At 36.9% G+C, this 27463-nt stretch overlaps 1 protein-coding gene and 1 pseudogene across 16 annotated transcripts in view; one reads left to right on the forward strand and one right to left on the reverse strand.

Moving 5' to 3' along the window:
- LOC124984424 (gastric triacylglycerol lipase-like) overlaps window positions 1-27463 on the reverse strand; it is a 110656-nt gene that overhangs the window by 60785 nt on the left and 22408 nt on the right. For 8 of the 16 annotated variants that reach the window (XM_047551981.1, XM_047551984.1, XM_047551987.1 and 5 more), the window contains 2 exons: window positions 21986-22030; window positions 508-578 (listed from right to left, as the gene is read on the reverse strand). In XM_047551981.1, the coding sequence (XP_047407937.1) occupies window positions 508-561 (54 nt within the window). In that variant the 5' untranslated portion in view covers window positions 562-578; window positions 21986-22030. The remainder of the gene's footprint in view (window positions 1-507; window positions 579-21985; window positions 22031-27463) is intronic. The other 8 variants (XM_047551996.1, XM_047551980.1, XM_047551995.1 and 5 more) reach the window with 1 other exon arrangement.
- On the forward strand, window positions 23844-24684 carry LOC124984427 (heterogeneous nuclear ribonucleoprotein A1-like; annotated as a pseudogene).

Here is a 27463-nt window from a genome sequence, read left to right on the forward strand (position 1 = left end):
CTGAGGTTATCCATGAGCCTGTGATCCTCCTGCCTAAGCTTCCCAAATTTCTGGGATTACAAGCATGTACCACCATGCCCAGCTAATAGTTTGTTTTAATTCAGAATATTCAAACATTCCACAGAGGTAATTTCAGTATTTATTATAAAGCATGGAAGTATTTTGAACATGTTTGAAAGCATCAAAGCATTTCAAATTTTCTGTGACTGTATTACTGTCAATATTTATTAATAAATTATAAATATTGGCAGCCAAGGTTAACTTTGATCTCATTGAATTTGATTTTAAATTTTTACCTCAGACTTTTTCATATGAGAAGGTTATATACAGCCTGGAGTTTAGCTGAGGCAGAAAAGTATAGTAGGAAAGCATAAACTTTGAAGTCAGACAGACCTTGGGTTCTAATATTTCAAGAATTTTGTCATCACATTTATCCATTTTTTACCATGTTCTCATTAACTTCTAAATTATTCCTGATTATTATATGAGATGTACATAATGACATACCTGATTAAAATGAAGAAAGTTCAGAACAGGACTGCCCCGGCCAAAAGTTTTCATGTTTTTGAATTTAGAAGCTGAAAGGAAAACAAAAAATAGAAGATCATGTACTTTTTTTCACTACAGTGGCAGCTGATGCAAGTTATGTATGCATTGCACACATTTCCCCTTTGTACTGGGTCTGCTGGTATTTATGCAGGTGGACTTCTTCCCTTCTCCCTTCCTTTGGTTAGGGTAAGAAATGGAAGGGGTGAAGTTAGGGGCAGGGAATCTAAAGATGTGATTCTATCATCTTCAAACAAATGCACATGTCCCCAAAGTCTTTTATCACCCCAAAGGGGCCTGTGTGTTGGGGGTAACATCAGGCTTTCTCAGAAATCCTCAGCTTCATCGACAGAAGTCAAGTGAGTGTCTTGCACTGGGACTTAGATGACCCCTCTTTAAACAACCTTGCCTCAAACAACAGGACACAAGAATGTGTCCCAGAAGCTGACCTTTCCTTCATTCCTAAACACTCTTAGCTTCACCACTAATATTGGCTTTGAGTCTATTAGATCCAATTTGATTATGCTTATTTTCTCTTTGAGTATGTTTTCATCACAAGATGATCAGACTCTTGGGTTACTTATTATCTATGAATTTCTAAACTTTATAAGGCTCCATATAGGTTTTATTCTAACTCTTCCCAACTCTCCTTAACTCCTAAAACTCTGCTATCTGGAATTCCATGATCATCTCTATATCTTAAACCTCTTCTCTTCTTGCCCTTTCAACTTCTTGCCCTACTGACAATCTGTTTTTTTCTGAGAATGCTGCTTCCCCCATAGCTCTTTCAAGTGGTACAATTTTTTCTCCCATATACCTGGGATCACTGGACATGAGTGTTAGGTTAATCTTCTTTATTCATTATTTCTTATTTTAAATTATTCTCACTTCCTCCTCTCTAAGAAGTTTCCTCCAAGCTCTGAATCTCATACCATTCAATTATATTACCTACTATTTTTTGCTGTTGAGATTATCTATTAAACTCCAGGTTGTTCTGCTGCTTAGTTCCTGTTTACTGTTACTCCCTCTGAAACTATTCCTGCCTTCATTTTTAAGTGATTTAATCTTTCTAAAAACCTCACTTTAATTCCTTGAACTCTTTGCCTCAATGATCTTGTCTTCCACCTATACTAGCCATTCACCTGTGACCTTATCATAAATATTTTTATTACTGCAGTCCCTCCATACTCTAATTTTTAATCCATCCCATTTTCTAAACATTACCTAATTCTTTCTAGCATATCAACTTCAAAAATCCTTCAACTCCACCAAGATTGTACATCCATTCATCCTTCCAATCTTTTATTATATCTTTCTCCTTCTATATACTTTCTTTCTTTCTTATCCAGCTGAAATTCTGTAATCAATCATTAAAATAATTCACTTATATTTACTTGACACTTTTCCACCTGTATTGTATCATCCTATTTACTTCACAAAAACAAACCATTGAAACATTCAATTCCTACACACTATATGCCTATACTGAGATTGAACCAAACTGGAGAAAAAACTAAAACTATGCTCATTGAAGTCACTTCAGATTGATAATTGCACACCTCATGCAGGACATTAACCTTGCTCAGTAACCATACCATAATTTCCTAGTTCATTTCCTCATCCACTCTTCTGGACAATTATGTAATACCTTCTCTTCTCTCCACTGACCTCTACTTTCTTTCCTGTCCATACTCTATTTTATTGAAAAGTACTTTCCCATTTTAACAAAATAAAACCCTGAAGCAATCATAAAAGTTCTGAGACTTTACTACATCAGTATACTTACCAGCAAATGAAAAGAGGATATTCTTTCTGTTAGCTCAGAAGCTTATCTATTACTTGTCTACTAGATAAAATCTATCCTAGAATTCCATCCCTTTCTTTTACTTCATAAAATTTCTCCTCTTTAGTAGACCATGTTCATTAATATAAAAACCTGCTGTTAATTGTCTTTCATGATAGATTCAATTCCCCATTCCCACCACAGCTCTTGACAAGTATTTTTATTCTTTTTTAGCAAGATTCTATAGAAAAGTTTTCACCATCTCCACTTTCTCTCCTTAATCATCTTTTTTTTAATTGTAAAAAAAATACACATAAAATAAAATTTATAATTTTAACCATTTAAAGTGTGGTACTGAATGTCATTTATCAATTGTTGTGCAATCATTTTAAAAATCCAATCTAATTAGTCTTACATCTTCATCCAGTAGTATGCTAGAACCAGTTTCTATCACCAAGAGTCAATTATGGGCATCTTTTCCCAACTTTAAGTACAATGGCACCACATTGGTTGGTTCAAATCAATCATGGCAGGAATAACTCCACCACAGAAATTGATGTGTTACAATCAAGCCTATCTCTCCACCCCCACAAAATAAACCAGTTATTAAATATTTACCAGCACACACTGCTTACATCCTTCCACCAAAAGTGTTCAAGGTAATTTATGACCTTAATATTTATAAAAGTTTGGTCAATTCTGAAGGATTCTGCTGTTATTACCTATCAATGGCACCTGATATAGTTGTTCATTCCTTCATCCTTGAGATCTTCACTTAACTTCTAGAATAGGTTGATCTTCATATATTGCTTACTGCTTCTTTTCAGTCTCCTTGCTTATTTAGCCTCTGCTGCCTGACCTCTTAGTCTTTGCATGACTCACCACTTAATCCTTGCTCCTCTTCTCTATCTATATTCATTCTATTTGTGTTCTCATCTAGTCTTTCAGCTTTACATGCCATTTACAATCAAAATATGTATCTCCTTTTATAAGTATCTCCTTAATTCTGTATTCCTATGTAAAACTGCTCACTCAAATTCATTGCTTGGCTGTAAACACTTAACAAACAGAATATTTAACCTTTCCTCCAACTCCACACTGTCATCAAATCTCCCTATCTGTTTTAAGAGTTTCTTAATCTTGGAGATCCAAGATGGCGGACTAGAAGATGACTGTATCTCCCGTTGCTCCAGAACTCAGGATTCAAGAAGGGGAGGAATTGAGAGACTCAGACCAACATAGAGTTGCAGGGTGAGTCTCTCCCACCGGGTGAACCTCGGACGGGCGGCAGGCCTGGACAGAGGCAGCTTCTCGGAGCAGGGCAGGGCAGCTAGAGTCTTACCCAAGCGGCCCTGCTCTCTCTGGTAGCAGGCTCCATCCACAGCCAGCTTCTAGGAGCAGGCCCGCCCAGTGAGAGCTTTTCCACACAGAGCCAACCACAAGCCCTGAACCCAGCAGCGGGTCCCAGCTCACAGGCAGCTTCTGGAACCAGGGCAGGGCAGCGAGAGACATCCCAAGCAGCCCTGCTCCCTCCCATGGCAGGCCTGGTCCACAGCCAGGTTCTCAGAGCAGGCCCGCCCAGTGAGAGCTCCCCCCACCACCACCACACAGAGCCAACCCCAAGCCCAGGACCCAGGAGCGGGCCCGACCTGCAGGCTGCTTCTGGGACCAGGGCAGGGCAGCGAGAGATTTCCCCAAGCAGCCCTGCTATCTCCGGCGGGCAGGGTCCACAGCCAGCTTCTTGGAACAGACCCACCCAGTGAGAGTTTTTCTGCACAGAGCCAACCACAAGCCCTGAACCCAGTGGCGGGCCCCAGCACACAGGCAGCTTCTGGGACCAAGGCAGGTAAGGGAGAGGCTTTCCCTGAGCAACCTGGCTCCCTCAGGCAGGGGCAGGCCCTGTCTACAGCCAGTTTCTAGGAGCAGGACTGCCCAGTGAGAGGATTTCCATGCAGACCAGCCCCAAACCCTGGACCCAGTAGCAGTCTAGAGGCGGCTTTCTTCAGAAGCACTGCATTATCAAGTTCCTCCAAGAGTTCAGGATACTGAAGGCTGGGAGGTCAGATACTGGAAATCTACAGGGACACTATAAGCCAATAGAGGAAATCTGCAATATCTCAGAGTCCCACTGATATCTGACCAATATGAGAAAACAAGGGAAGAAAATGTCCCAAACAAACCTAGATACTATATCAATAAAGCCCAATGACAGCACAGCAGAAGAAATGTCAGAAAGGGAGTTCTGAATGTACATAATTAAAACAATCAGGGAAGCAAAGGAGGAGATGAAAGAGCAAATGCAGGCATTGAAGGAAGAGATAAAAGAGCAAATGCAGGCATTAAATGATCGCACCAATCAACAGTTAAAAGAGCACATATGGGAAGCAAGAGATGATTTCAATAAACAGTTAGAGATACTGAAAAAAAAAAAAAACAAATCCTTGAAATAAAGGAAACAATAACCAAGTTAAAAACTCCATAGAAAGCATAACCAATAGGATAGAACACCTGGAAGACAGAACCTCAGATATTGAAGACAAAATATTTAACCTTGAAAACAAAGTCGAACAAACAGAAAAGATGGTAAGAAATCATGAACAGAATCTCCAAGAATTATGGGATATCATGAAAAGGCCAAATTTGAGAATTATTGGGATTGAAGAAGGCTTAGAGAAACAAACCAAAAGGAATGAACAACCTATTCAATGAGATAATATCAGAAAATTTCCCAAATCTGAAGAATGAAATGGAAAACCAGGTACAAGAGGCTTATAGGACTCCAAATATACAAAATTACAACAGACCCACACCAAGGCACATTATAATGAAAATACCTAACATACAAAATACAGAATTTTAAAGGCTACGAGGGAAAAGAATCAAAATACATTCAGGGGGAAACCAATAAGAATATCAGCAGATATTTCAATCCAGACCCTAAAAGCTAGAAAGCCCTGGAACAACATTTACCAAGCCCTGAAAGAAAACGGATACCAACCAAGAATCTTATACCCAGCAAAACTTACTTTCAGATTTGATGACAAAATAAAATCCTTCCATGATAAACAAAAGCTAAAAGAATTTACAAAAAGAAAGCCGGCATTACAGAACATTCTCAGCAAAATATTCCATGAGGAAGAGATGAAAAACAAATATAAATCAGCAATGGGAGGAACTAGCCTAAAGGAATAGCCAAAAAAAAGGAGAAACCAAATCATGTCGAAAACAAAAATGAGTCAAATGACTGGAAATACAAATCATATCACAATAATAACCCTGAATGTTAATGGCCTGAATTCATCAATCAAAAGACATAGACTGGCAGATTGGATTAAAAAGAAAAAACCAACAATATGCTGCCCTGCAAGACATTCATCTCATAGAAAGAGATACTCACAGACTAAAGGTGAAAGGATGGGAAAAAAACATACCATGCACACAGACACAGCAAAAAAGCTGGAATATCCAACCTCATTTCAGATAATGTGGACTTCAAGCCAAAACCAGTCAGAAGGGATAAAGAAGGGCATTACATAGTGCTTAAGGGAAGCACAAATCAGCAAGATATAACAATCATAAATATCTATGCCCCGAACATTGGCTCATCCACATACATCAAACAAATCCTTCTCAATTCCAGAAATCAAATAGACCACAACACAAGAATACTAGGCGATTTTAACAAACCTCTCTCACCACTGGATAGATCTTCCAAACAAAAATTGAATAAAGAAACCATAGATATCAATAACACAATCAACAATTTAGACTTAACCAACATATACAGAATATACCATCCAACAAAGAGCAAATACACTTTCTTTTCAGCAGCACATGGATCTTTCTCTAAAATAGACCATATTTTATGCCACAAAGCTACTGTTAGCAAATACAAGAAGATAGAGATACTACCTTGTATTCTATCAGATCATAATGGATTGAAATTAGAAATAAATGACAGAATAAAAAACAGAAACTTCTCCAATACCTGGAGATTAAATAATACATTATTATATGATGAATGGATAACAGAAGACATCAGGAGGGAAATAAAAAAATTCTTAGAAGTAAACGAGAACAAAGACACATCATATCAAAATCTCTGGGACACTATGAAAGTGGTACTTAGAGGAAGATTTATTTCATGGAGCACATTCAACAAAAGAAGTAAAAATCAACAAATAAACGACTTAACGCTACAGCTCAAAGCCCTAGAAATAGAAGAGCAGACCAACACCAAAAGTAGTAGAAGATAGGAAATAGTTAAAATCAGAGCTGAAATCAACGAAATTGAAACAAAAGAAACAATCGAAAAAATTAACAAAATAAAGAGGTGGTTCTTTGAAACAATAAACAAAATTGACAAACCCTTAGCCATACTAAAAAAGAGAAAGAGGGAGAAAACTCAAATTACTAAAATTCAGAATGAACAAGGAAATATCACTACAGACATGAGTGCAATACAAAACATAATTAGAAGCTATTTTGAAAATCTATACTTCAGAAAAACAGAGAACCTTGAAGACATCAACAAGTTTTTAGAGACATATGAATTACCTAAACTGAATCAAGAGGGCATACACAACTTAAATAAATCAATTTCAAGCAATGAAATAGCAGAGGTCATCAAAAGCCTACCAACAAAGAAAAGTCCAGGACCAGATGGGTTCTCAGTCGAGTTCTCAGAAGAGCTCATTCCAATACTCCTCAAAGTATTCCATGAAATAGAAGAGGAGGGAACCCTCCCAAACTCATTCTATGAAGCCAGTATCACCCTGATACCTAAACCAGACAGAGACACATCGAGGAAAGAAAATTTCAGACCAATATCCTTAATGAACATCAACACAAAAATTCTCAACAAAATTATAGCAAATCGCATCCAAAAATATATTAAAAAGATAGTGCACCACGATCAGGTGGGTTTTATCCCATGGATGCAAGGTTGGTTCAACATCCAGAAATCAATAAATGTCATTCATCATATCAACAGACTTAAAGTTAAGAATCGCATGATTATTTCGATAGATCAGAAAAGCATTCAATAAAATACAGCATCCTTTCATGCTCAAAACACTAGAAAAAATAGGGATAGTAGGAACATTCCTGAACATTGTAAAGGCCATCTATTCTAAGCCCATGACCAATATCATTCTAAATGGTGAAAAACTGAAAGCATTCCACCTAAAAACTGGAACAAGACAGGGATGCCCTCTTTCACCACTTCTGTTCAACATCATCCTTGAAACTCTAGCCAGAGCAATTAGGCAGACCAAAGAAATTAAAGGGATACGAGTAGGAAAAGAAGAACTCAAACCAATTAGACAAACCAAAGAAGTTAAAGGGATACGAGTAGGAAAAGAAGAACTCAAACTATCCCTGTTCGCTGATGACATGATTATATATTTAGAGGAACCCGGAAATTCCACCAGAAAACTTTTAGATCTCATAAGTTTCCGGGGTCTAGCCCTAGCAGGAGTCCATGGGTTCCACACTGGCAAACGGGGCGCGGGGAGACAGCGTCGGTGATGGATGGAGAATGAAAGACACGGACTCTAGTTCTGGTGCAATCACTCCCACTTTATTCTGGGGAAGGCTGGGTTTATATACATTTTTCTTTAGGCTATAATGGCAGTCTTGTGGTTAATATTAAAGAAGTTTCCAAAGCATAGGCAGAAAACAGCAACCTTACAGATTATCCTTACCTAATCACAATTGTTTTAAGAATATCTAACTACATCGATGAGCTAATACAATGTTTATTTCCTTAATATCTAAACTTTATGTGACCTAAGACTATTCTTATTATTCTCGCGGTTAAAGCGATAGACAAGTAATCTCATGTGACCATCTATACTAGGTCCATCTGGTTAATATCTAAATTGCAGAGTTAAGGGTTACAGGAGGGCAGCAGTCCCAATGGTTATTGTGTACCAATGTTTATTATAGGGGTGACATATTCTTTGTAGGAAGGAAGGAATGTTGTGGAACCTTATTCTCTTACCTCACCACCACACATAAACAAAACCATTGTTAAAATTTAACCAGCCTGTTGGAGACAAAGGCAGATCTATAACTGTTTTCTCCAGAGGCTTTCAGGGACTCATTGCACAGTTGTAAAATTATTTTTAATTTTGTTAGTGGTAAAGACCCATTGTTTTTCAGATTGTAGGCAATATTTTCTGGAATTTTTGTTGTATTCCCCTCATCCCCTTAAGCAATCAGTTCAGACTGAAATGAGTAATATATTATCAGAAAAACACAGCAGAAAAAACACCATGCTTCGGAGCAAAACATCCGGCAATTCCTTTTAGGATGAGCCTTTGCAATCATCCTCCAGAGGATTTTTGTCAGGCACTGGATGGAATTCCAGATGCCCCCGCAATAAGTGAATTCAGTAAAGTAGCAGGTTACAAGATAAATGCTCATAAATCCAATGCATTTTCATACATAAGTGATGAATCTTCAGAAAGACAATTTAGGAAAACTACCCCATTCACAATAGCCTCGAAAAAAATAAAATACTTGGGAATCAATCTCACAAAAGAGGTGAAAGACTTCTACAATGAAAACTGCAGAACACTAATGAAAGAAATTAAAGAAAATCTTAGAAGGTGGAAAAATCTCCCATGTTCTTGGATAGGCAGAATTAATATTGTCAAAATGGCCATACTACCAAAAGTGCTATACAGATTCAATGCAATTCCAATTAAAATACCAAAGATGTACCTTACAGAAATAGAGCAAGCAATTATGAAATTCATCTGGAAGAATAAGAAACCCAGAATAGCTAAAGCAATCCTTAGCAGAAAGAGCAGAGCAGGGGGTATCGCAATACCAGATCTTCAACTCTACTACAAAGCAATAGTAACAAAAACGGCATGGTATTGGTACCAAAATAGACAGGTAGATCAATGGTACAGAATAGAGAACACTGACACAAACCCAAATAAATACAATTTTCTCATATTAGACAAAGGGGCAAAAAATATGCAATGGAGAAAAGATAGCCTCTTCAACAAATGGTGCTGGGAAAACTAGAAATCCATATGCAACAGAATGAAATTAAACCCCTATCTCTCACCCTACACAAAACTCAACTCAAAATGGATCAAGGACCTCGGAATCAGACCAGAGTCCCTTCATCTTATAGAAGAAAAAGTACGTCCAAATCTTCAACATGTCGGCCTAGGATCAGACTTCTTAACAGGACTCCCATAGCACAAGAAATAAAAGCAAGAATCAACAACTGGGATAGATTCAAACTAAAAAGCTTTCTCTCAGCAAAGGAAACTATCAGCAATGCAAAGAAAGAGCCTACAGAGTGGGAGAAAATCTTTGCCAATCATACCTCAGATACAGCACTAATTTCCAGAATATATAAAGAACTCACAAAATTCTACACCAAGAATACAAATAATCCAATCAACAAATGGGCTAAGGAAATGAACAGACACTTCACAGAAGAAGATCTATAAGCAATCAACAGATACATGAAAAATGTTCAACATCTCTAGTAATAAGAGAAATGCAAATCAAAACTACCCTGAGATTCCATCTCACCCCAATTAGAATGGCAATTATCAAGAACACAAGCAACAATAGGTGTTGGCGAGGATGTGGTGAAAAAGGAACACTCATACATTGATGGTGGGGTTGCAAATTAGTGCAGCCACTCTGGAAAGCAGTATGGCGATTCCTCAGAAAGCTTGGAATAGAACCACCATTTGACCCAGTTATCCCACTCCTCAGCCTATGCCCAAAGGACTTAAAATCGGCATACTACAGAGATACAGCCACATCAATGTTCATAGCTACTCAATTCACAATAGTCAGATTGTGGAACCAACCTAGATGTCCTTCAATTGATGAATGGATAAAGAAACTGTGGTATATGTATACAATGGAATATTACTCAGCCATAAAGAATGATAAAATTATGGCATTTGCAGGCAAATGGATGAAATTGGAGAATATCTTGCTAAGTGAGATAAGCCAATCTCAAAAAACCAAAGGAAGAATGATCTCGCTGATAAGCGGATGATGATACATAATGGGGGGTGGGAGGTGTGAGTGTTAAGGTTAGGGTTAGGTTTAGGTTTAGGGTTAGGTTTAGGTTTAGGGTTAGGGTTAGGGAGGGTGGCAAGAATGGAAGAAGGAAGAACTGTATAGAAGGAAAAGAGGGGTGAGGGGGTGGGGGAGAAGGGAAAAAATAACAGAATGAATCAAAGAACATTACTCTATGTAAATTTATGATTACACGAATGGTATGACTTGACTCCATGTACAAACAGAAAAACAATCTGTATCCCATTGGTTTACAGTAAAAAAAAAAAAAAAAAAGAGTTACTTAATCTTTTCATTGCTTAGGTCAAAAACTTTAGAGTCATCCAAGCCTCTCTCCTCTTTTTTTCACTTCTCACAGAATTCATTACTGTATCTCCTTGGCTGCATACACATGATATGCATATGGATACTCAGAATTCATTGATTTTCACGACCTCTCCTGTCAACACATCAGTCCAAGCCATCATCATTTCTTCTTTGGATTATTGCAGTAATTCCCTAACTTTCTCACTGCTTCTACCCTTACCCCTCTACAGTTAACTCAATATAGTAGCCATAGTGATCCTGTAAAAGTATAACTCATTGCTTGTTACCTCATTGATGAAAAACTTGCAGTGGTTCCCCACTTCAAACAGAGTGAATGCCAAAGTCCTTGCAATAGAATATAGATTCCTGATTTCCTTATTACTTTTCTGCCCTTTTTTCTCACTACTTTCTTTCTTACTCATTTCAGCTGCACTTATTTCTTACGTGTGCCTTTTTTTGGCTATATTTCCTCTGTCTGTATTGCTCATCCCCCATACTATGATCTAAATGTATATGTCCTCCCCAAATTCATATTCTGAAATCTTAACCACCAAGATGATGGTATTAGAAGGTGGAGACTTTTGGAAAGTGATTAGGTTCATGAATGAGACTAGTGCCCTTATAACATAGGCCCAAGGAAACTTTTGCCTTTCACTACATGAAAAAGCTACTAGAAAGTACCAGTTACGAATGAGAAAGCAAGCCAGACACTGAATTTGCCAGTGACTTGATTTTGGACTTTCTAACCTCCAGAACTGTAAGAAATAAATTTCTGCTGTTTACAAAATACCAAGTTAATAGAAATTTACTCTAGCAGCTTGAATGGACTAAGAAGATATCTCAGATGTCCATATTGTTAATTCCTTCACCTCCTTCAAATCTGTTTTCAACTGTCACCATCTCACTGAGGCCTCTGAGTCTAATCTCTGTTCGAATGTATACTCCACTTACCTAATCCCTTTCTTCTATCCCTCCTCCTTCCCTATTTTCCTATAACATCTATCCCCTTCTAATATATTAGGATAATTTACTTATCTGCTACCTTATTCTTTATTCCTTGTGTATCTACTACTAAAATGTAAGCTTAAGGAACACAGGAGTCTTTGTTTTGCTCACTTATGTTTCCTATGAATATAGAACAATACAGGACATACAGTAGGCACTCAGAAAACCTTGTTATAATGGATGAATAAATACAAAGACTATTTAGATTTTCCTGGAGAAGCAATCAATCATCAGGGGTAAACTAAATTTAAAGATAAGGTATAATTAATGTTTTAAATAACTACATCAAAATAATTATCATAAATGTAAATATTTTGCAGTTGGAAAAGTTTCATCTAGTATCTTAATGATATTGTAAATTTATCTAGTGTTTATTAACTTTAAAGAACTTTCATAATCATTATTCAATTCTTATAATATTTTTGTTAGGTTAGAGAAATTATTTCATTTTTAAAAATCAGAAAGTTATTCAGAAAGGTTAAACCAACTATTCAATGTCACCCTCCCAGTAAGGTTCAAAGAAAAGATTTAATGTTTGGTCTTTTAATCCCAGGAAAGTGTTTTTTTTACTGCATTGTCTTGAACTTTAAGGTTACATTCATAATGGATTTTTCTCTTTTACAGTATCAACCATTAAACAAATATTAGTTTAATATCTATGCCAAGAAATGTTGGTCTTGGAAGTATAAAAGTGAACAAAACTTTCCCATGGTCCTCCAGAGGCTTGCAGCTTAACAGAGGATATAGTGAGTCTAGAGAAAACATTTCAGACTAGGCATCAGGAGAATTGTGTTCTAGTCTTAGCTTTGAATGTTGGAAAAGGAAAGTGAGGTGTGTGGAATAGATGGTCCCTATTCTGTTCTAACATTTTGTCATTCGTAAGAAATAGTTATATTACTCTATCATTGCTTAAGTTTAGAAGGTCTAAGTGATTATGCCATTAACATATAAATTATAAAGATTTTTACAAATATGTAATACCTTCATTTTATCACTTTCAATTTGTCATTCTATAGTAATGGCATGATTCTTATAATGATAAACTAAGAGTAGTGTAAGTTAAAATCATACTGAAATACACTTTAACAGTTAGTTATTCCTGACTCCAGTGGAGCATATTTTGAATAGATGCTACTGCTGGGTTCTGTGAAAAATATACATCCAAACGACTCTGGGGGTTTAAAGAAGCATTTTCATACTTAATTCAATCAGAGGAAGCATAATTTTAACCTTTAATAAAATTATTTTAAGGAAATTGAGAGTCAAATTTTAATAATAATATCAATAACAATAAATCAAATCACATTTTAATTAAGTACACAAATGTACTTATTATTGTTATGCAATCTGAACAGTAATTGTAGAAACTGAAATTGGATTTCTCAGTTATTAGATCCATCATACCTGCTAAAGAAAACAATCAAAATTGATGAACTCCACAGTCAAACACATACACACACACCTTTTGAAAATATTAAGAACCTTGACAAGATAGAAATTAGCAGGATGAATTCAATAGAAAAACAAAGAAACTCAAAAGATAAGCAAAACACTGGAGACACTGTGTCCTTAATGTTATTTGCCAGTCCCAGAGAATCTGAAGTTTCATTTTGAGACACTAGTTTGTGGAGGAAAACAAAAATCAACGTACAGAATCTGCCAAGGTTAAGAAGTTTAAAAAAAGAATATTTAAACTATGTAGAATTATATGAACATATAATAATTTTATTTTTTTTTTCTAAATTTGTTATTCTGTAGCAATGACATGATCCCTAAATAACTAGGGTCCCAAATTCTATAGTACTAAGGTAAAGGTGAATAAGTACACCAGGCATTAAGTCAATTTGCAATCCAAGTTTATATTGCCTAAGTGATCCCTGGGAAGTTTGGTTAGTATACAGTGGTCCTGATTTTAGAGTGACCTCAGGTGCCATGCAAAGGTGAACGATGCTCATGTTCAAAAGAAAAATAAAAGGCTTGTCTTATTACTCAAATTATTGCTAAAAATAATTTTTCAGAATCAATTAACACCATTCAAGGAAAAGCAACTTCATGAGAAAATGAGCTACTAAATGTGAAGTAAAAAAGGAAAAGAAATTACTAAAGAAATTTCATGAATTTTATGTTATCAGATATGAACTATAAAACAATTGTTTTACAGAGATTGGAAGGCAACCACCACAGGATATGAACATGACAAAAGGAAAACAGAAGAGGAAAACCACACTAATCCCAACTTTCATCTTGAGGGCATGTTCCAAACTAGTAGTGCAAAATAGAGTCAAGCAGAGAGAGTGACAGACTTGCTGAGCAGAAGTGACAAAAATCAGTGTGTCTGGGTGCCAGAGTTAAACTTTAGGCAGCTGGTTCCTAAATAAGTAGTCCCTTGAATTAAAAAAAAAAAAAAGCGAGTTATATCCAACTTAAGAAGTCTGAAAATGAACCGAGCTAAATAAGCCAAAACTCTTGTATATAGGTAACTGCTAGAGTTTTAATGTCTATCCCTTCCCAAATTCATGTCAAAATTTGGTGGTCATTGTGGTAGTGTTAGAAGATGGAACCTTTGAGAGTGATGGGGCCATAAGTGTTCTGCCCTCATGAGTGAGATTAATGCCATTATAAGAAGAGGAGTTTGGCCACATTTGCCTCTCTATCCTTTCACCATTGAGCAAGAAGGCCCTTGACAGATGCCAGAACCTTGATCTTGGAATTCCTAGCCTTCAGAACTGTGAGACAACAAATTTCTTTTCATTATTAACTATTCCAGTCTCAGGTATTCTGTTACAGTAGCATAACACAGACTAAGACAATAACTGAACCAAGAGGATGCAGTATATCATTCATAATGTCCTGCATATAATAAAAATTTATTAGTTGGAATAAAAAAGGAAAACAAAACCAATAGTAAAGACATAAAAGAGGTAATGAAAGCAGATGCAGTGGTTATACACACACTAGAGTCAATAAAGACTTTAATCATGATTATTATGTTAATTAAGGCATAAGAAAATGTTTAAAACTGAATAGTATTTCAGCAGATAATTTGAACTTACAGTATTACCCCTTATCTGTGAGGGAAAAGTTCCATGATCCCCCAATGAATGTCTGAAACCACAGATAGTACCAAACCCTATTTATACTATGTCTTCTCTTCTCTCTTTCTGTGTATGTGTATATATATACATACACACACACACACACACACACACACACACACACATACTTTAACTTGTAAAAGTTAAACAATTAACCTTAATAATAGTAGTAATATCTTAAACAATTAATAATAATAATAGTAAAATAGAATAATTATTACAATATACACTAATAAAAATTATGTGGTCTCTCACTTTCTATCTCTCTTAAAATGTTCTAATTCCTTATTGCATTATAACAATATTTTTGAACCAGAGATTGCCACAGGTTACTGAAACACAGAAAGCAAAACTACAATAAGGAGAACTAGTATTTTTAAAGTCAAATAAACTTTCTAGAAATTGAAAATATAATCTTTGAAATTAAAGATATATTTGATGGTTTTAAAAGGAGATGAAATACAGAAAATGACAGTATTGTGAACTCAAATACAAGTTCATAAAAAAAAATTCAAACTTTGACATAGAAAACAAATGGGGGGGGGTTTCAAGATGGCGGAATAGAGGGCGGCTGCATTTCATGTTGCTCCAGGATGCAGGATTCAAAAGAGGAGATAGTGAGAGACTTGGGACCAACTCAAAGCCACCGGGTGAGTCTCTGCCATAGGGGAGGCGTCCTGTATGGGGCGGTAGCCCCGGAGCACAGGGAACTTTGTGAAGTAGAGGTGCCCGGCGAGACGCCCCTCCCCCCACTGGAGAGGTAAAAACGGACCACTGGGAACATCGTAGAGGTGGCCGCTCAGCACAGCTCTTGGACTCAGAGCAACCACTGGGGCTCCAGGCGGCTGCCTGAGGAGGAGCTGCATGGCGAGCTGTTTGGACTCAGAGCGACCGCCTCTGAACACCGGGGGGCTGCCCGGAGGAAGAGGAGAAGCGTGGCGGGTCGCTTGGTCTAGGAGTGACTGCATCAGAGCCACAGGCAGTTGCCAAAGGAGGAGGCGAGTGGTGAGTTGTTTGGACTCAAAGCGACCACTCCTGAACACTGGTGGCCTGTCTGGAGGAGGAGCGCGGTGGGTCGCTTGGTCTCCGAGCGACCACTCCTGAACACCCTGGGGGCTACCCCGAGGAGGAGGAGGAATAGGGCGGGTCACTTGGACTCGGAGTGACTGCCTAGGGCTACGGGCGGTTGGCAGGAGGAGGAGACGCGAAGTGAGTTGCTTGAACTCCTAGTGACTGTGTTGGAACACCGGGCGGCTGTCTGAAGGAAGACATGTGTGGTGGGTCTCTGGGTCTCGGAGCTATTGTACGGGGCTCCAGGTGGCGGCTCAGAGGAGGAACTGCATAGCAAGGCGATTAGGTGCAGAGCAGGGTCCCAGGACCTAGGCGGCTTCTTGCTGGAAGAGCCGCATAGAGACATGCCTAGGGGCGAAACGAAGTTTCCAGGACTGCGGGCAGATTCTCTGAGGAGAGGTAGCCTAAGGAGACTCATCTGCAAAGGATTAGGCTCCCAGGCCCAGGAGGTAGGTCCGGGCCCCTGGGAACATTGCAGAGGAAGACAGCCCAGCCCAGGCGGTAGTTGTAGATTGAGGGGAACGTCTAGGAGGGGAACTGACCAGCGAGACCTCCCCACCGGGTGAGTCTTCCCTGCTGAGTGAGGTTTTCCCACAAGGACAGTAAAACCAGAGACACAGGCACAAACAGGCCTTGATTCAGCCTGCAGCCTAGTTCCCCTTTGGATGACCATTGGTCATCAAGTGGAGGCACCTCTGCCCACTATCAGGGAATATACCCCACCTGAGGGTCACCAACCCTAGAGAGGCAGCTTCCATGTGGCGCACCGCATTATCAACTTCCTCCAAGACTGAAGGCTACTGAAGGATAAAAGGGGATATACGAGCAATCTTCAGGGACATTATAAGTCAATAGAGGAAATCTGCAATATCTTAATGACCCACTGATTCCTGAACAATATGAGAAAACAAGGGAAGAAAATGCCCCAAACAAATTTAGATGTTACATCAATAAAATCCAATGACAGCATGGCAGAAGAAATATCAGAAAGGGAGTTCAGAATGTACATAATTAACATGATAAGGGAAGCAAACGATGAAATGAAAGAGCAAATGCAGGCATTGAATGATCGCACCAATCAACAGTTAAAAGAGCAAATATAGGAAGCAAAAGATCATTTCAACAAAGAGTTAGAAATATTGAAAAAAAAACAAACAGAAATCCTTGAAATGAAGGAAACAATAAACCAAATTAAGAACTCCATAGAAAGCATAACCAATAGGATAGAACACCTCAGATATTGAAGACAAAATATTTAACCTTGAATACAAAGTTGAACAAACAGAGAAGATGGTAAGAAATCATGAAGAGAATCTCCAAGAATTATGGGATATCATGAAAAGGCCAAATTTGAGAATTATTGGGATTGAGGAAGGCTTAGAGAAACAAACCAAAGGAATGAACAATAATTCAATGAAATAATATCAGAAAATTTCCCAAATCTGAAGAATGAAATGGAACATCAACTCCAAGAGGCTTATAGGACTCCAAATACACAAAATTACAACAGACCCAAACCAAGGAACATTATAATGAAAATACCTAACATACAAAATAAAGACAGAATTTTAAAGGCTGTGAGAGAAAAGAACCAAATTACATTCAGGGGGAAACCAATACGGATATCAGCAGATTTTTCAATCCAGACCCTAAAAGCTAGAAGGGCCTGGAACAACATTTTTCAAGCTCTGAAAGAAAATGGATGCCAACCAAGAATCTTATACCCAGCAAAACTTACCTTCAAATTTGACGATGAAATAAAATCCTTCCATGATAAACAAAAGCTAAAAGAATTTACAAAAAGAAAGCCAGCATTACAGAACACTCTCAGCAAAATATTCCATGAGGAAGAGATAAAAAACAAAGAAGCAAATCAGCAAAGGGAGGGATTATCCTAAAGGAATTGTCAAATAAAGGAGGAACCAAGTTGTGTCAAAAAATAAATAAATAAATAAATAAATAAATAAATAAATAAATAAATAAAATTTAAAAAATGAACCAAATGACTGGGAATACAAATCATATCTCAATAATAACCCTGAATGTTAATGGCCTGAATTCATCAGTCAAAAGACATACACTGGCAGATTGGATTAAAAAGAAAGATCCAACAATATGTTGCCTGCAAGAGACTCACCTCATAGAAAGAGATACCCATAGACTAAAGGTGAAAGGATGGGGAAAAACATACCAAGCACATGGACTCAGCAAAAAAGCTGTAGTATCCATCCTCATTTCAGATAGTGTGGACTTCAAGCCAAAGTTAGTGAGAAGGGATAAAGAAGGACATTTCATACTGCTTCAGGGAATCATAAATCAGCAAGATATAACAATCATAAACATCTATGCCCCAAACAGTGGCTCATCCATGTATGTCAAACAAATCCTTCTCAATTTCAGAAACCAAATAGACCATAACACAATAATACTAGGTGATTTTAACACGCCTCTCTCACCACTGGACAGATCTTCCAAACAAAATTGAACAAAGAAACCATAGATCTCAATAACACAATCAATAATTTAGACTTAACAGACTTTATAGAATATACCATCCAACCAAGAGCTAGTACACTTTCTTCTCAGCAGCACATGGATCCTTCTCTAAAATAGACCATATATTATGCCACAAAGCTAATGTTAGCAAATACAAGAAGATAGAGACACTACCTTGTATTCTATCAGATCAGAATGGATTGAAGTTAGAAATAAATGAAAGAGTAAAAAACAGAAACTACTCCAACACCTGGAGATTAAACAATATGCTATTATATGATGAATGGATAACAGAAGATATTAGGAAGGAAATTAAAAAATTCTTAGAGATAAATGAGAACAAAGAAACATCATATCAAAATCTCTGGGACACTATGAAAGCAGTACTTAGAGGAAAATTTATTTCATGGAGAGCATTTAATAAAAGAAGTAAAACTCAACAAATAAACGACCTAACACTACAGCGCAAAGCCCTAGAAAAAGAAGAACAGACCAACACCAAAAGTAGTAGAAGACAGGAAATAGTTAAACTCAGAGCTGAAATCAATGAAATTGAAACAAAAGAAACAATTGAAAAAATTGACAAAATAAATAGTTGGTTCTTCGAAAAAATAAACAAAATTGATAAACCTTTAGCCACACTAACAAAGAGAAGACGAGAGAAAATCCAAATCACTAAAATTCTGAATGAACAAGGAAATATCACAACAGACACGACTGAAATACAAAACATAATTAGAAGCTATTTTGAAAATCTATACTCCAACAAAATAGAAAATTTTGAAGACATCAACAGGTTTCTAGAGACATATGAATTACCTAAACTGAACAAGGAGGACATACACAATTTAATAGACCAATGTCAAGTAATGAAATAGAAGAAGTCATCAAAAGCCTACCAACAAAGAAAAGTCCAGGACCTGATGGGTTCTCAGCCGAGTTCTACAAAACCTTTAAAGGAGAACTCATTCCAATACTTCTCAAAGTATTCCATAAAATAGAAGAGGAGGGAACCCTTCCAAACTCATTCTATGAAGCCAGTATCACCCTGATACCTAAACCAGACAGAGACACATCGAGGAAAGAAAATTTCAGACCAATATCCTTAATGAACATCGACACAAAAATTCTCAACAAAATTTTAGCAAATTGCATACAAAAACATATTTAAAAGACAGTGCACCATGATCAAGTGGGTTTCATCCCAGGGATGCAAGGTTGGTTCAACATCAGGAAATCAATAAATGTAATTCACCATATCAATAGACTTAAAGTCAAGAATCACATGATTATTTCAATAGATGCAGAAAAAGCATTTGATAAAATACAGCACCCCTTCATGCTCAAAACACTAGAAAAAATAGGGATAGTGGGAACATTCCTTAACATTGTAAAGGCCATCTATGCTAAACCCATGGCTAATATCATTCTAAATGGTGAAAAACTGAAAGCATTCCCCCTAAAAACTGGAACAAGGCAGGGATGCCCTCTTTCACCACTTCTTTTCAATATCGTCCTTGAAACTCTAGCCAGAGCAATTAGACAGATCAAAGAAATTAAAGGGATACGAATAGGAAAAGAAGAACTCAAACTATCCCTGTTTGCTGATGATATGATTACATACTTAGAGGAACCAGGAAATTCCACCAGAAAACTTTTAGATTTCATAAGTGAATTCAGTAAAGTAGCAGGATATAAGATCAATGCACATAAATCTAAGGCATTTTTATACATAAGTGATGAATCTTCAGAGAGAGAAATTAGGAAAACTACCCCATTCACAATAGCTTCGAAAAAAATAAAATACTTGGGAATCAATGTCACATAAGAGGTGAAAGACCTCTACAATGAGAGCTACAGAACACTAAAGAAAGAAATTAAAGAAAACCTTAGAAGATGGAAAGATCTCCCATGTTCTTGGATAGGAAGAATTAATATTGTCAAAATGGCCATACTACCAAAAGTGCTATACAGATTCAATGCAATTCCAATTAAAATCCCAATGATGTACCTTGCAGAAATAGAGCAAGAAATTATGAAATTCATCTGGAAGAATAAAAAACCTAGAATAGCTAAAGCAATCCTTGGCAGAAGGAGTGAAGCAGGGGGTATTGCAATACCAGATCTTCAACTCTACTACAAAGCAATAGTAACAAAAACGGCATGGTATTGGTACCAAAATAGAAAGGTGGATCAATGGTACAGAATAGAGGACACGGATACAAACCCAAATAAATACAATTTTCTCATACTAGACAAAGGTTCCAAAAATATGCAATGGATAAAAGATAGCCTCTTCAACAAATGGTGCTGGGTGAATTGGAAATCCATATGCAACAGAATGAAACTAAACCTATATCCCTCACCATGCACGAAACTAAACTCAAAATGGATTAAGGACCTCGGAATTAGACCAGAGACAGTGCATCTTATGGAAGAAAAAGTAGGTCCAGAGCTTCAACATGTCGGCTTAGGACCAGACTTCCTCAACAGGACTCCCATAGCACAAGAAATAAAAGCAAGAATCAACAACTGGGATAGATTCAAACTAAAAAGCTTTCTCTCAGCAAAGGAAACTATCAGCAATGCAAAGAAAGAGCCTACAGAGTGGGAGAAAATCTTTGTCAATCATATTTCAGATAGAACACTAATCTCCAGAATCTATAAAGAACTCAAAAAACTCTACACCAAGAATGCAAATAATCCAGTCGACAAATGGGCTAAGGAAATGAATAGACACTTCACAGAAGAAGATCTACAAGCAATCAACAAACATATGGAAAAATGTTCAACATCTCTAGTAATAAGAGAAATGCAAATCAAAACCACCCTAAGATTCCATCTCACCCCAATTAGAATGGCGATTTATCAAGAATATAAGCAACAACAGGTGCTGACGAGGATGTGGGGAGAAAGGTACACTCATACATTGCTGGTGGGGCTGCAAATTAGTGCAGCCACTCTGGAATGCAGTGTGGAGACTCCTTAGAAAACTTGGAATGGAACCACCATTTGACCCAGTTATTCCACTCCTTGGCCTATACCCAAAGGACTTAAAATCAGCATATTACAGAGATACAGCCACATCAATGTTCATAGCTGCTCAGTTCACAATAGCCAGATTGTGGAACCAACCTAGATATCCTTCAATTGTTGAATGGATAAAGAAAATGTGGTATATATATACAATGGAATATTACTCAACCATAAAGAATGATAAAATTATGGCATTTGCAGGCAAATGGATGAAACTGGAGAATATCATGCTAAGTGAGATAAGCCAATCTCAAAAAACCAAAGGACGAATGATATCGCTAATAAGCGGATGATGACACATAATGGGGGGTGGGAGGGGTTAGTGTTAGGGTTAGAGTTAGGGTCAGGGAAGGGTGCAAGAATGGGGGAAGGAAGGACTGTATAGAGGGAAAAGAGGGGTGGGAGAGGTGGGGGGGAAGGGGAAAAAATAACAGAATGAATCAAACAACATTACCCTATATAAATTTATGATTACACAAATGGTATGCCTTTATGCCATGTACAAACAGAGAAACAACATGTATCCCATTTGTTTACAATAATAAAAAATAAAAAATAAAATAAAAAAAAGATACATTACCTTCAGAGTAGTAACAATGAAAGAATGACTGACTTCTCACTGAAACTGTGGAAACCAGAAGACAGAATAACCTCTTAAAATGCTGATAAAAAAATTAATACACCTAACCAAAAACACTGCAACAAGCAAAATATCCTTCAAAGTTGAGAACAGAGAGGTACTTTTTTTTCTTGCCCAACATGGAAGGAGCTTGGAAGCCACCACTCCATCCTAATAAGTGAAAAAGTTAACCAGACTGAAAATCAAAAGGTCTACTGAGATCACAGATGAAAGCACATTCCGCCTCCTACAAACTGAAAAGAGACAAGTAAGTGCAGAGAATCACAACTCAGTGAAGCAGAGACCAACAAGCAGTTGGTCTTACCCCATTGTAAGGGTAAGATAATGTGAACTGTTACTGAGAAATTGCTGGAGCCTCAGTGTTAAAAAGTCTGAGAACTTTGGAAAGGCCCAGTCTTAGGGGGATGTTACATTTGTGAATTTTTTCTACAGGAGATTTACCAGGTTCTGAGAATGAGTGTCATAAAAAAGTTCCCTCATGCTCTTAGAAGATGGAGGAGAAAGAAGGCATTTTTTAATATCAAAACAAAAATAATCTGTTCTTTGTAATAAATCTTGCTCTCAAAAGAAACTATCATGCTAGAACCTAACCTATCAGAGTTTCATTATAACTTATCTAACCCAAATTGGTTAAAATGAATTGAGTTGAATAAATGTAATGTATGAAAACTACTATGAATAGTATACTGGGAAAAGACATTAAAAACAAGGTTTTAAATATCTCCAAGGAACAAAAAATAAAACTAAAAATTGATCCATCAGATTATTAAAAAAATTAAAACTACAAATTAAACTACAATTAAAATGGAAATCCCTGTGGATATATGGAAATTAGACACACAATAAAGAGAAAATGACTTAGGCCAGAAAAAATTACTGAGATAACAAACTGAAACAACTCAATAGCAAGAAAACAAATAACCTAATTAAAAAATGAATAAAGGACCTGAACATACATTTTTCAAGAGGAGACATACAAATGACCAACAAGTACATGAACAAACTTTCTATATCACTAATCACCAGGGAAACACAAATTAAAACTGCATTGATTAAATACTACCTCATACTTATTAGAATGATCATTATAAAAATGATGGAAGATAACAAGTGTTTGGTGAGGATGTAGGTAAAAAGGAACTCTGCACGACATCAACAGGAATGTACATTATAACAGCCATGATGGAAAACAATATGAAGCTTCAAAACATTAAAAATAGAGCTATCATATGATACAGCATTTCTACTACTGGACATATAGCAAAAGAAAATGGAATTTTCTGCACTCCCCTGTTTATTACATCATTATTTATAAGAGCCAAGCCATAGAATAAACTAAATGTCCAAGAATACCTAAATGGATAAAAAACGATGTGTGTGTGTGTGTGTGTGTGTGTGTGTGTGTGTGTGTAACAGGGAATATTATTCATATTATTCAGCTTCATAAAAGAAAGTAATTCTGTCATTTTTAGCAGTATAGAAGGTGGAGGGTATTGTGCTAAATGAAATAGATCAAACAGAAAAAATCAAATACTGTATGGCATTACTTATATGTGGAAATCTTTTTTTTTTTTTTTTTTTTTTAAAGTGAACTCGGGATATATTCATTAGCTTACTTCTTTCTGCCTGTGGATGCCACCAAGAAAGCATCGTTAAAGTCTCTGTTCCTGCTGCCATTGTGTCTAAATCAGAATCCCCCAAAGAGCCTGAACAGTTGTAGAAGTTATTCATCGGAGGGCTAAGCTTTGAAACAACTGCTGAGAGTCTGATTAGTCATTTTGAGCAATGGGGAACATTCACGGACTCTGTGGTAATGAGAGACCCAAACACTAAGCACTACAGGGGCTTTGGGTTTGTCACTTATGCCACTGTGGAGGAAGTGGATGAGCCATGAATGCAAGACCACACAAGGTGGATAGAAGAGTTGTGGAACCAAAGAGAACTGTCTCAAGAGAAGACTCTCAAAGACCAGGGGCCCACTTAACTATGAAAAAGATCTTTGTTGGTGGCATTAAAGAAGACACTGAAGAACATTATCTACAAGATTATTTTGAACAGTACGGGAAACTGAAGTTATTGAAATCATGACTGATAGAGGCAGTGGAAATAAAAGGGATTTTGCTTTCATAACTTTTGAGAACCATGACTCTGTGGATAAGATTGTCATTCAGAAATACCATACTGTGAATGGTCACAGCTGTGAAGTGAGGAAAGCCCTGTCAAAGCAAGAAATGGCTAGTGCTTCATCTAGTCAAAGAAGTTGAAGTGGTTCTGGAAACTTTGGTGGTGGTCATGGAGGTGTTTTTGGTGGAAATGACAATTTTGGTCATGGAGGAAACTTCAGTGGTCGTGGTGGCTTTGGTGGCAGCCATGTTGGGGGTAGATATGGTGGCAGCGGGGATGGCTACAGTGTATTTGGTAATGATGGAAGCAATTTTGGAGGTAGTGGAAGCTACAATGATTTTGGCAATTACAACAATCAGTCATCAAATTTTGGACCCATGAAGGGTGGAAACTTTGGAGGTAGAAGCTCTGGACCTTAGAGTGGTGGAGGCCAATACTTTGCCAATGCATGAAACCAAGGTGGCTATGGTGGTTCCAGCAGCAGCAGTAGCTATGGCAGTGGCAGAAGGTTTTAATACTGCCAGGAAACAAAGCTTAGCAGAAGTGGAGGGCCAGAGAAGTGACAGGGAAGTTACAGGTTACAAGAGATTTGTGAAATCAGTCAAGCACAGTGGTGGCAGGGCCTAGTTGCTACAAAGAAGACATGGTTTAGACAATACTCATGTGTATGGGCAAAAAAACTTGAGGACTGTATTTGTGACTAATTGTATAACAGGTTATTTTAGTTTCTGTTCTGTGGAATGTAAAGCATTCCAATAAAGTGTTTTAATGTAGACTTTTTTTTTTTTGCACCCATGCTGTTGATTGCTAAATGTAATAGTCTGATCATGATGCTGAATAAATGTGTTTTTTTAAAAATGTGCTGTGTAAATTTAGTCTACTCTGAAGCCATTTTGGTAAAACTTTCCCAACAGTGTGAAGTTAGAATTCATTCAGGATGATGCCAGGCTCAGAAACCTTGGTGTATTTGTTGTAACCTGAAGTTCACCATTGAAAGGGTCACCCAAGCACAGTTATGGAATTATTTGGTTATAAAAATGATTGTTGGCACATCATATGCCAACCTAAATCGAATACTGGTACCAGATAAATAATGGATAGGAATGAAGCTTGTGTATCCTCCATATCATGCTTAATCAATAAATTATTTAATTCTCTTGGGGAAAAAAAAAAGTGAACTCATAGGATCAGCAAATAGAATTGTAGTTACCAAGAGCTGCAGGGTGGAAAAAATGGAGAGATGGAGAGAGAGAGATCAAAGGGTACAAACCTTAAGATACATGTTGAATAAGTTTTGAGGATCAAATGTACCACATGGTTACTATAGTTAATAAAACTTGTGGGATAACTGGGTCAAATGGTGGTTCCATTCCAAGTTTTCTGAGGAATCTCCATACTGCTTTCCAGAGTGGTTGCACAATTTTCAATTCTACCAGTAATGTGAGTGTACCTTATTCCCCACATCCTTACCAACATTAGTTACAATAGTTACTTGTATTCTTGATAATTGCCATTCTGACTGTAGTGAGATGAAATCAGTGTAATTTTCACTTGCATTTCTGTAATTGCTAGAGATGTTGAACATGTTTTCATATATTTGTTCATTGTATTTCTTCTGTGAAGTGTCTGTTCAATTCTTAGCTCATTTATTGATTGGGTTATTTGTTTTTTGGTTAAGTTTTTTGAGTTCTTTGTATATCCTAGAGATCAGTGCTCTGAGGTGCATGTGGTAAAGATTTAATCCCATTCTGTAGGCTCTCTGTTCACATTCTTGATTGTTTCCTTTGTTGAGAAGAAGCTTTTTAGTTTGAATTCATTCCATTTATTGATTCTTGGTTTTACTTCTTGTACTTCAGGAGTTCAATTCCTAAGCTGACATGGTGGAGAGTTGGGCCTACATTTTAGTAGGCACAGAATCTCTGGTCTAATACCTAGGTCCTTGATCCACTTTGAACTTTGTATAGGGTAAGAGATAGAGGTTCAATTTCATTCTACTACTTATGGATTTCTAGTTTTCCCAGTACCATTTGTTGAATAGACTATCCTTTCTCCAATGTATGTTTTTGGCAACTTTGGGTAATGTGAGATAACTGTATTTATGTGGGTGTTTTTGGTTCCTTTGTCTAGTATGAGAGAACTGCATTTATGTGAGTTTGTCTCTGTGTCTTCTATTCTGTCAATGTGTCTGTTTTGGTGCCAATACCATGTTGTTTTTGTTACTATGGCTCTGTAATATAAAAGTCTGGTATTGTGATGCCTCCTGCTTCACTCTTTTTGCTAAGAATTGCTTTGGTTATCCTGGGTCTCTTATTTTTCCAAATATACTTCATAATTGCTTTTTCTAGTTCTATGAAGAATGTCATTGGGATTTTAATAGGAATTTCATTAAATCTGTATGTTTTTGGTAGTATGGCCATTTTGACAATATTAATTCTGCCTATCCAAGAGCATGGGCGATCTTTCCATCTTCTAAAGTCTTCTTCTATTTCTTTCTTTCAGGTTCTGTAGTTTTCATTATAGAGGTTTTTCATCTCTTTTTAGATCGATTCCCAAATATTTTTTAAGGCTATTGTGAATGGGGTAGTTTTCCTAATTTCTCTTTCAGTGTATTCATCACTGATATATAGGAATGCATTTGATTTATGGGTGTTGATTTTATATTCTGCTACTTTGCTGAATTCATTTATGAGTTCTAGAAGTTTTCTAGTAGAATTTTTTGTGTGTTCTAAATATAGAATCATGTCATCAGCAAATAGTGATGGTTGAGTTCTTCTTTTCCTATTTGTATCCCTTTAATTTCTTTCATCTGTCTAATTGCTCTGGCTGGAATTTCCAAGACTATGTTGAACAGAAGTGGTGATAGAGGGCATCCTTGTCTTGTTCCAGTTTTTAGAGGGAATGCTTTCAATTTTTCTCCACTTTGAATAATGTTGGCCTTGGGTTTAGCATAGATAGCTTTTACAATGTTGAGGTATGTTCCTACTATTCCTAGTTTTTCTAGTATTTTGAACATGAAGGGGTGCTGTATTTTGTCAAATGCTTTTTCCTGACAGAACAATTTAAAATGGCCAGAACAGAACTTTTTAACAGAAACTCAGGTATTTATTGTGTTCTCTCATTTTCAAATTATTCTCTATGCTTGAAATAAACTTCACTGTAATGTTTGGTTTCCAGTATGGTACATCCCAGATATACCTTCCATCATGGGTCATTACTATTTACCTTAATACAGGTCAGAGGCTTATATAACCCAAAGCACACTGCCCTATTCACCCTTCTAATGCCTATCCTTGA

This window comes from Sciurus carolinensis, chromosome 5 (genome assembly GCF_902686445.1).
Source record: "Sciurus carolinensis chromosome 5, mSciCar1.2, whole genome shotgun sequence".
Lineage (NCBI taxonomy): Eukaryota > Metazoa > Chordata > Mammalia > Rodentia > Sciuridae > Sciurus > Sciurus carolinensis.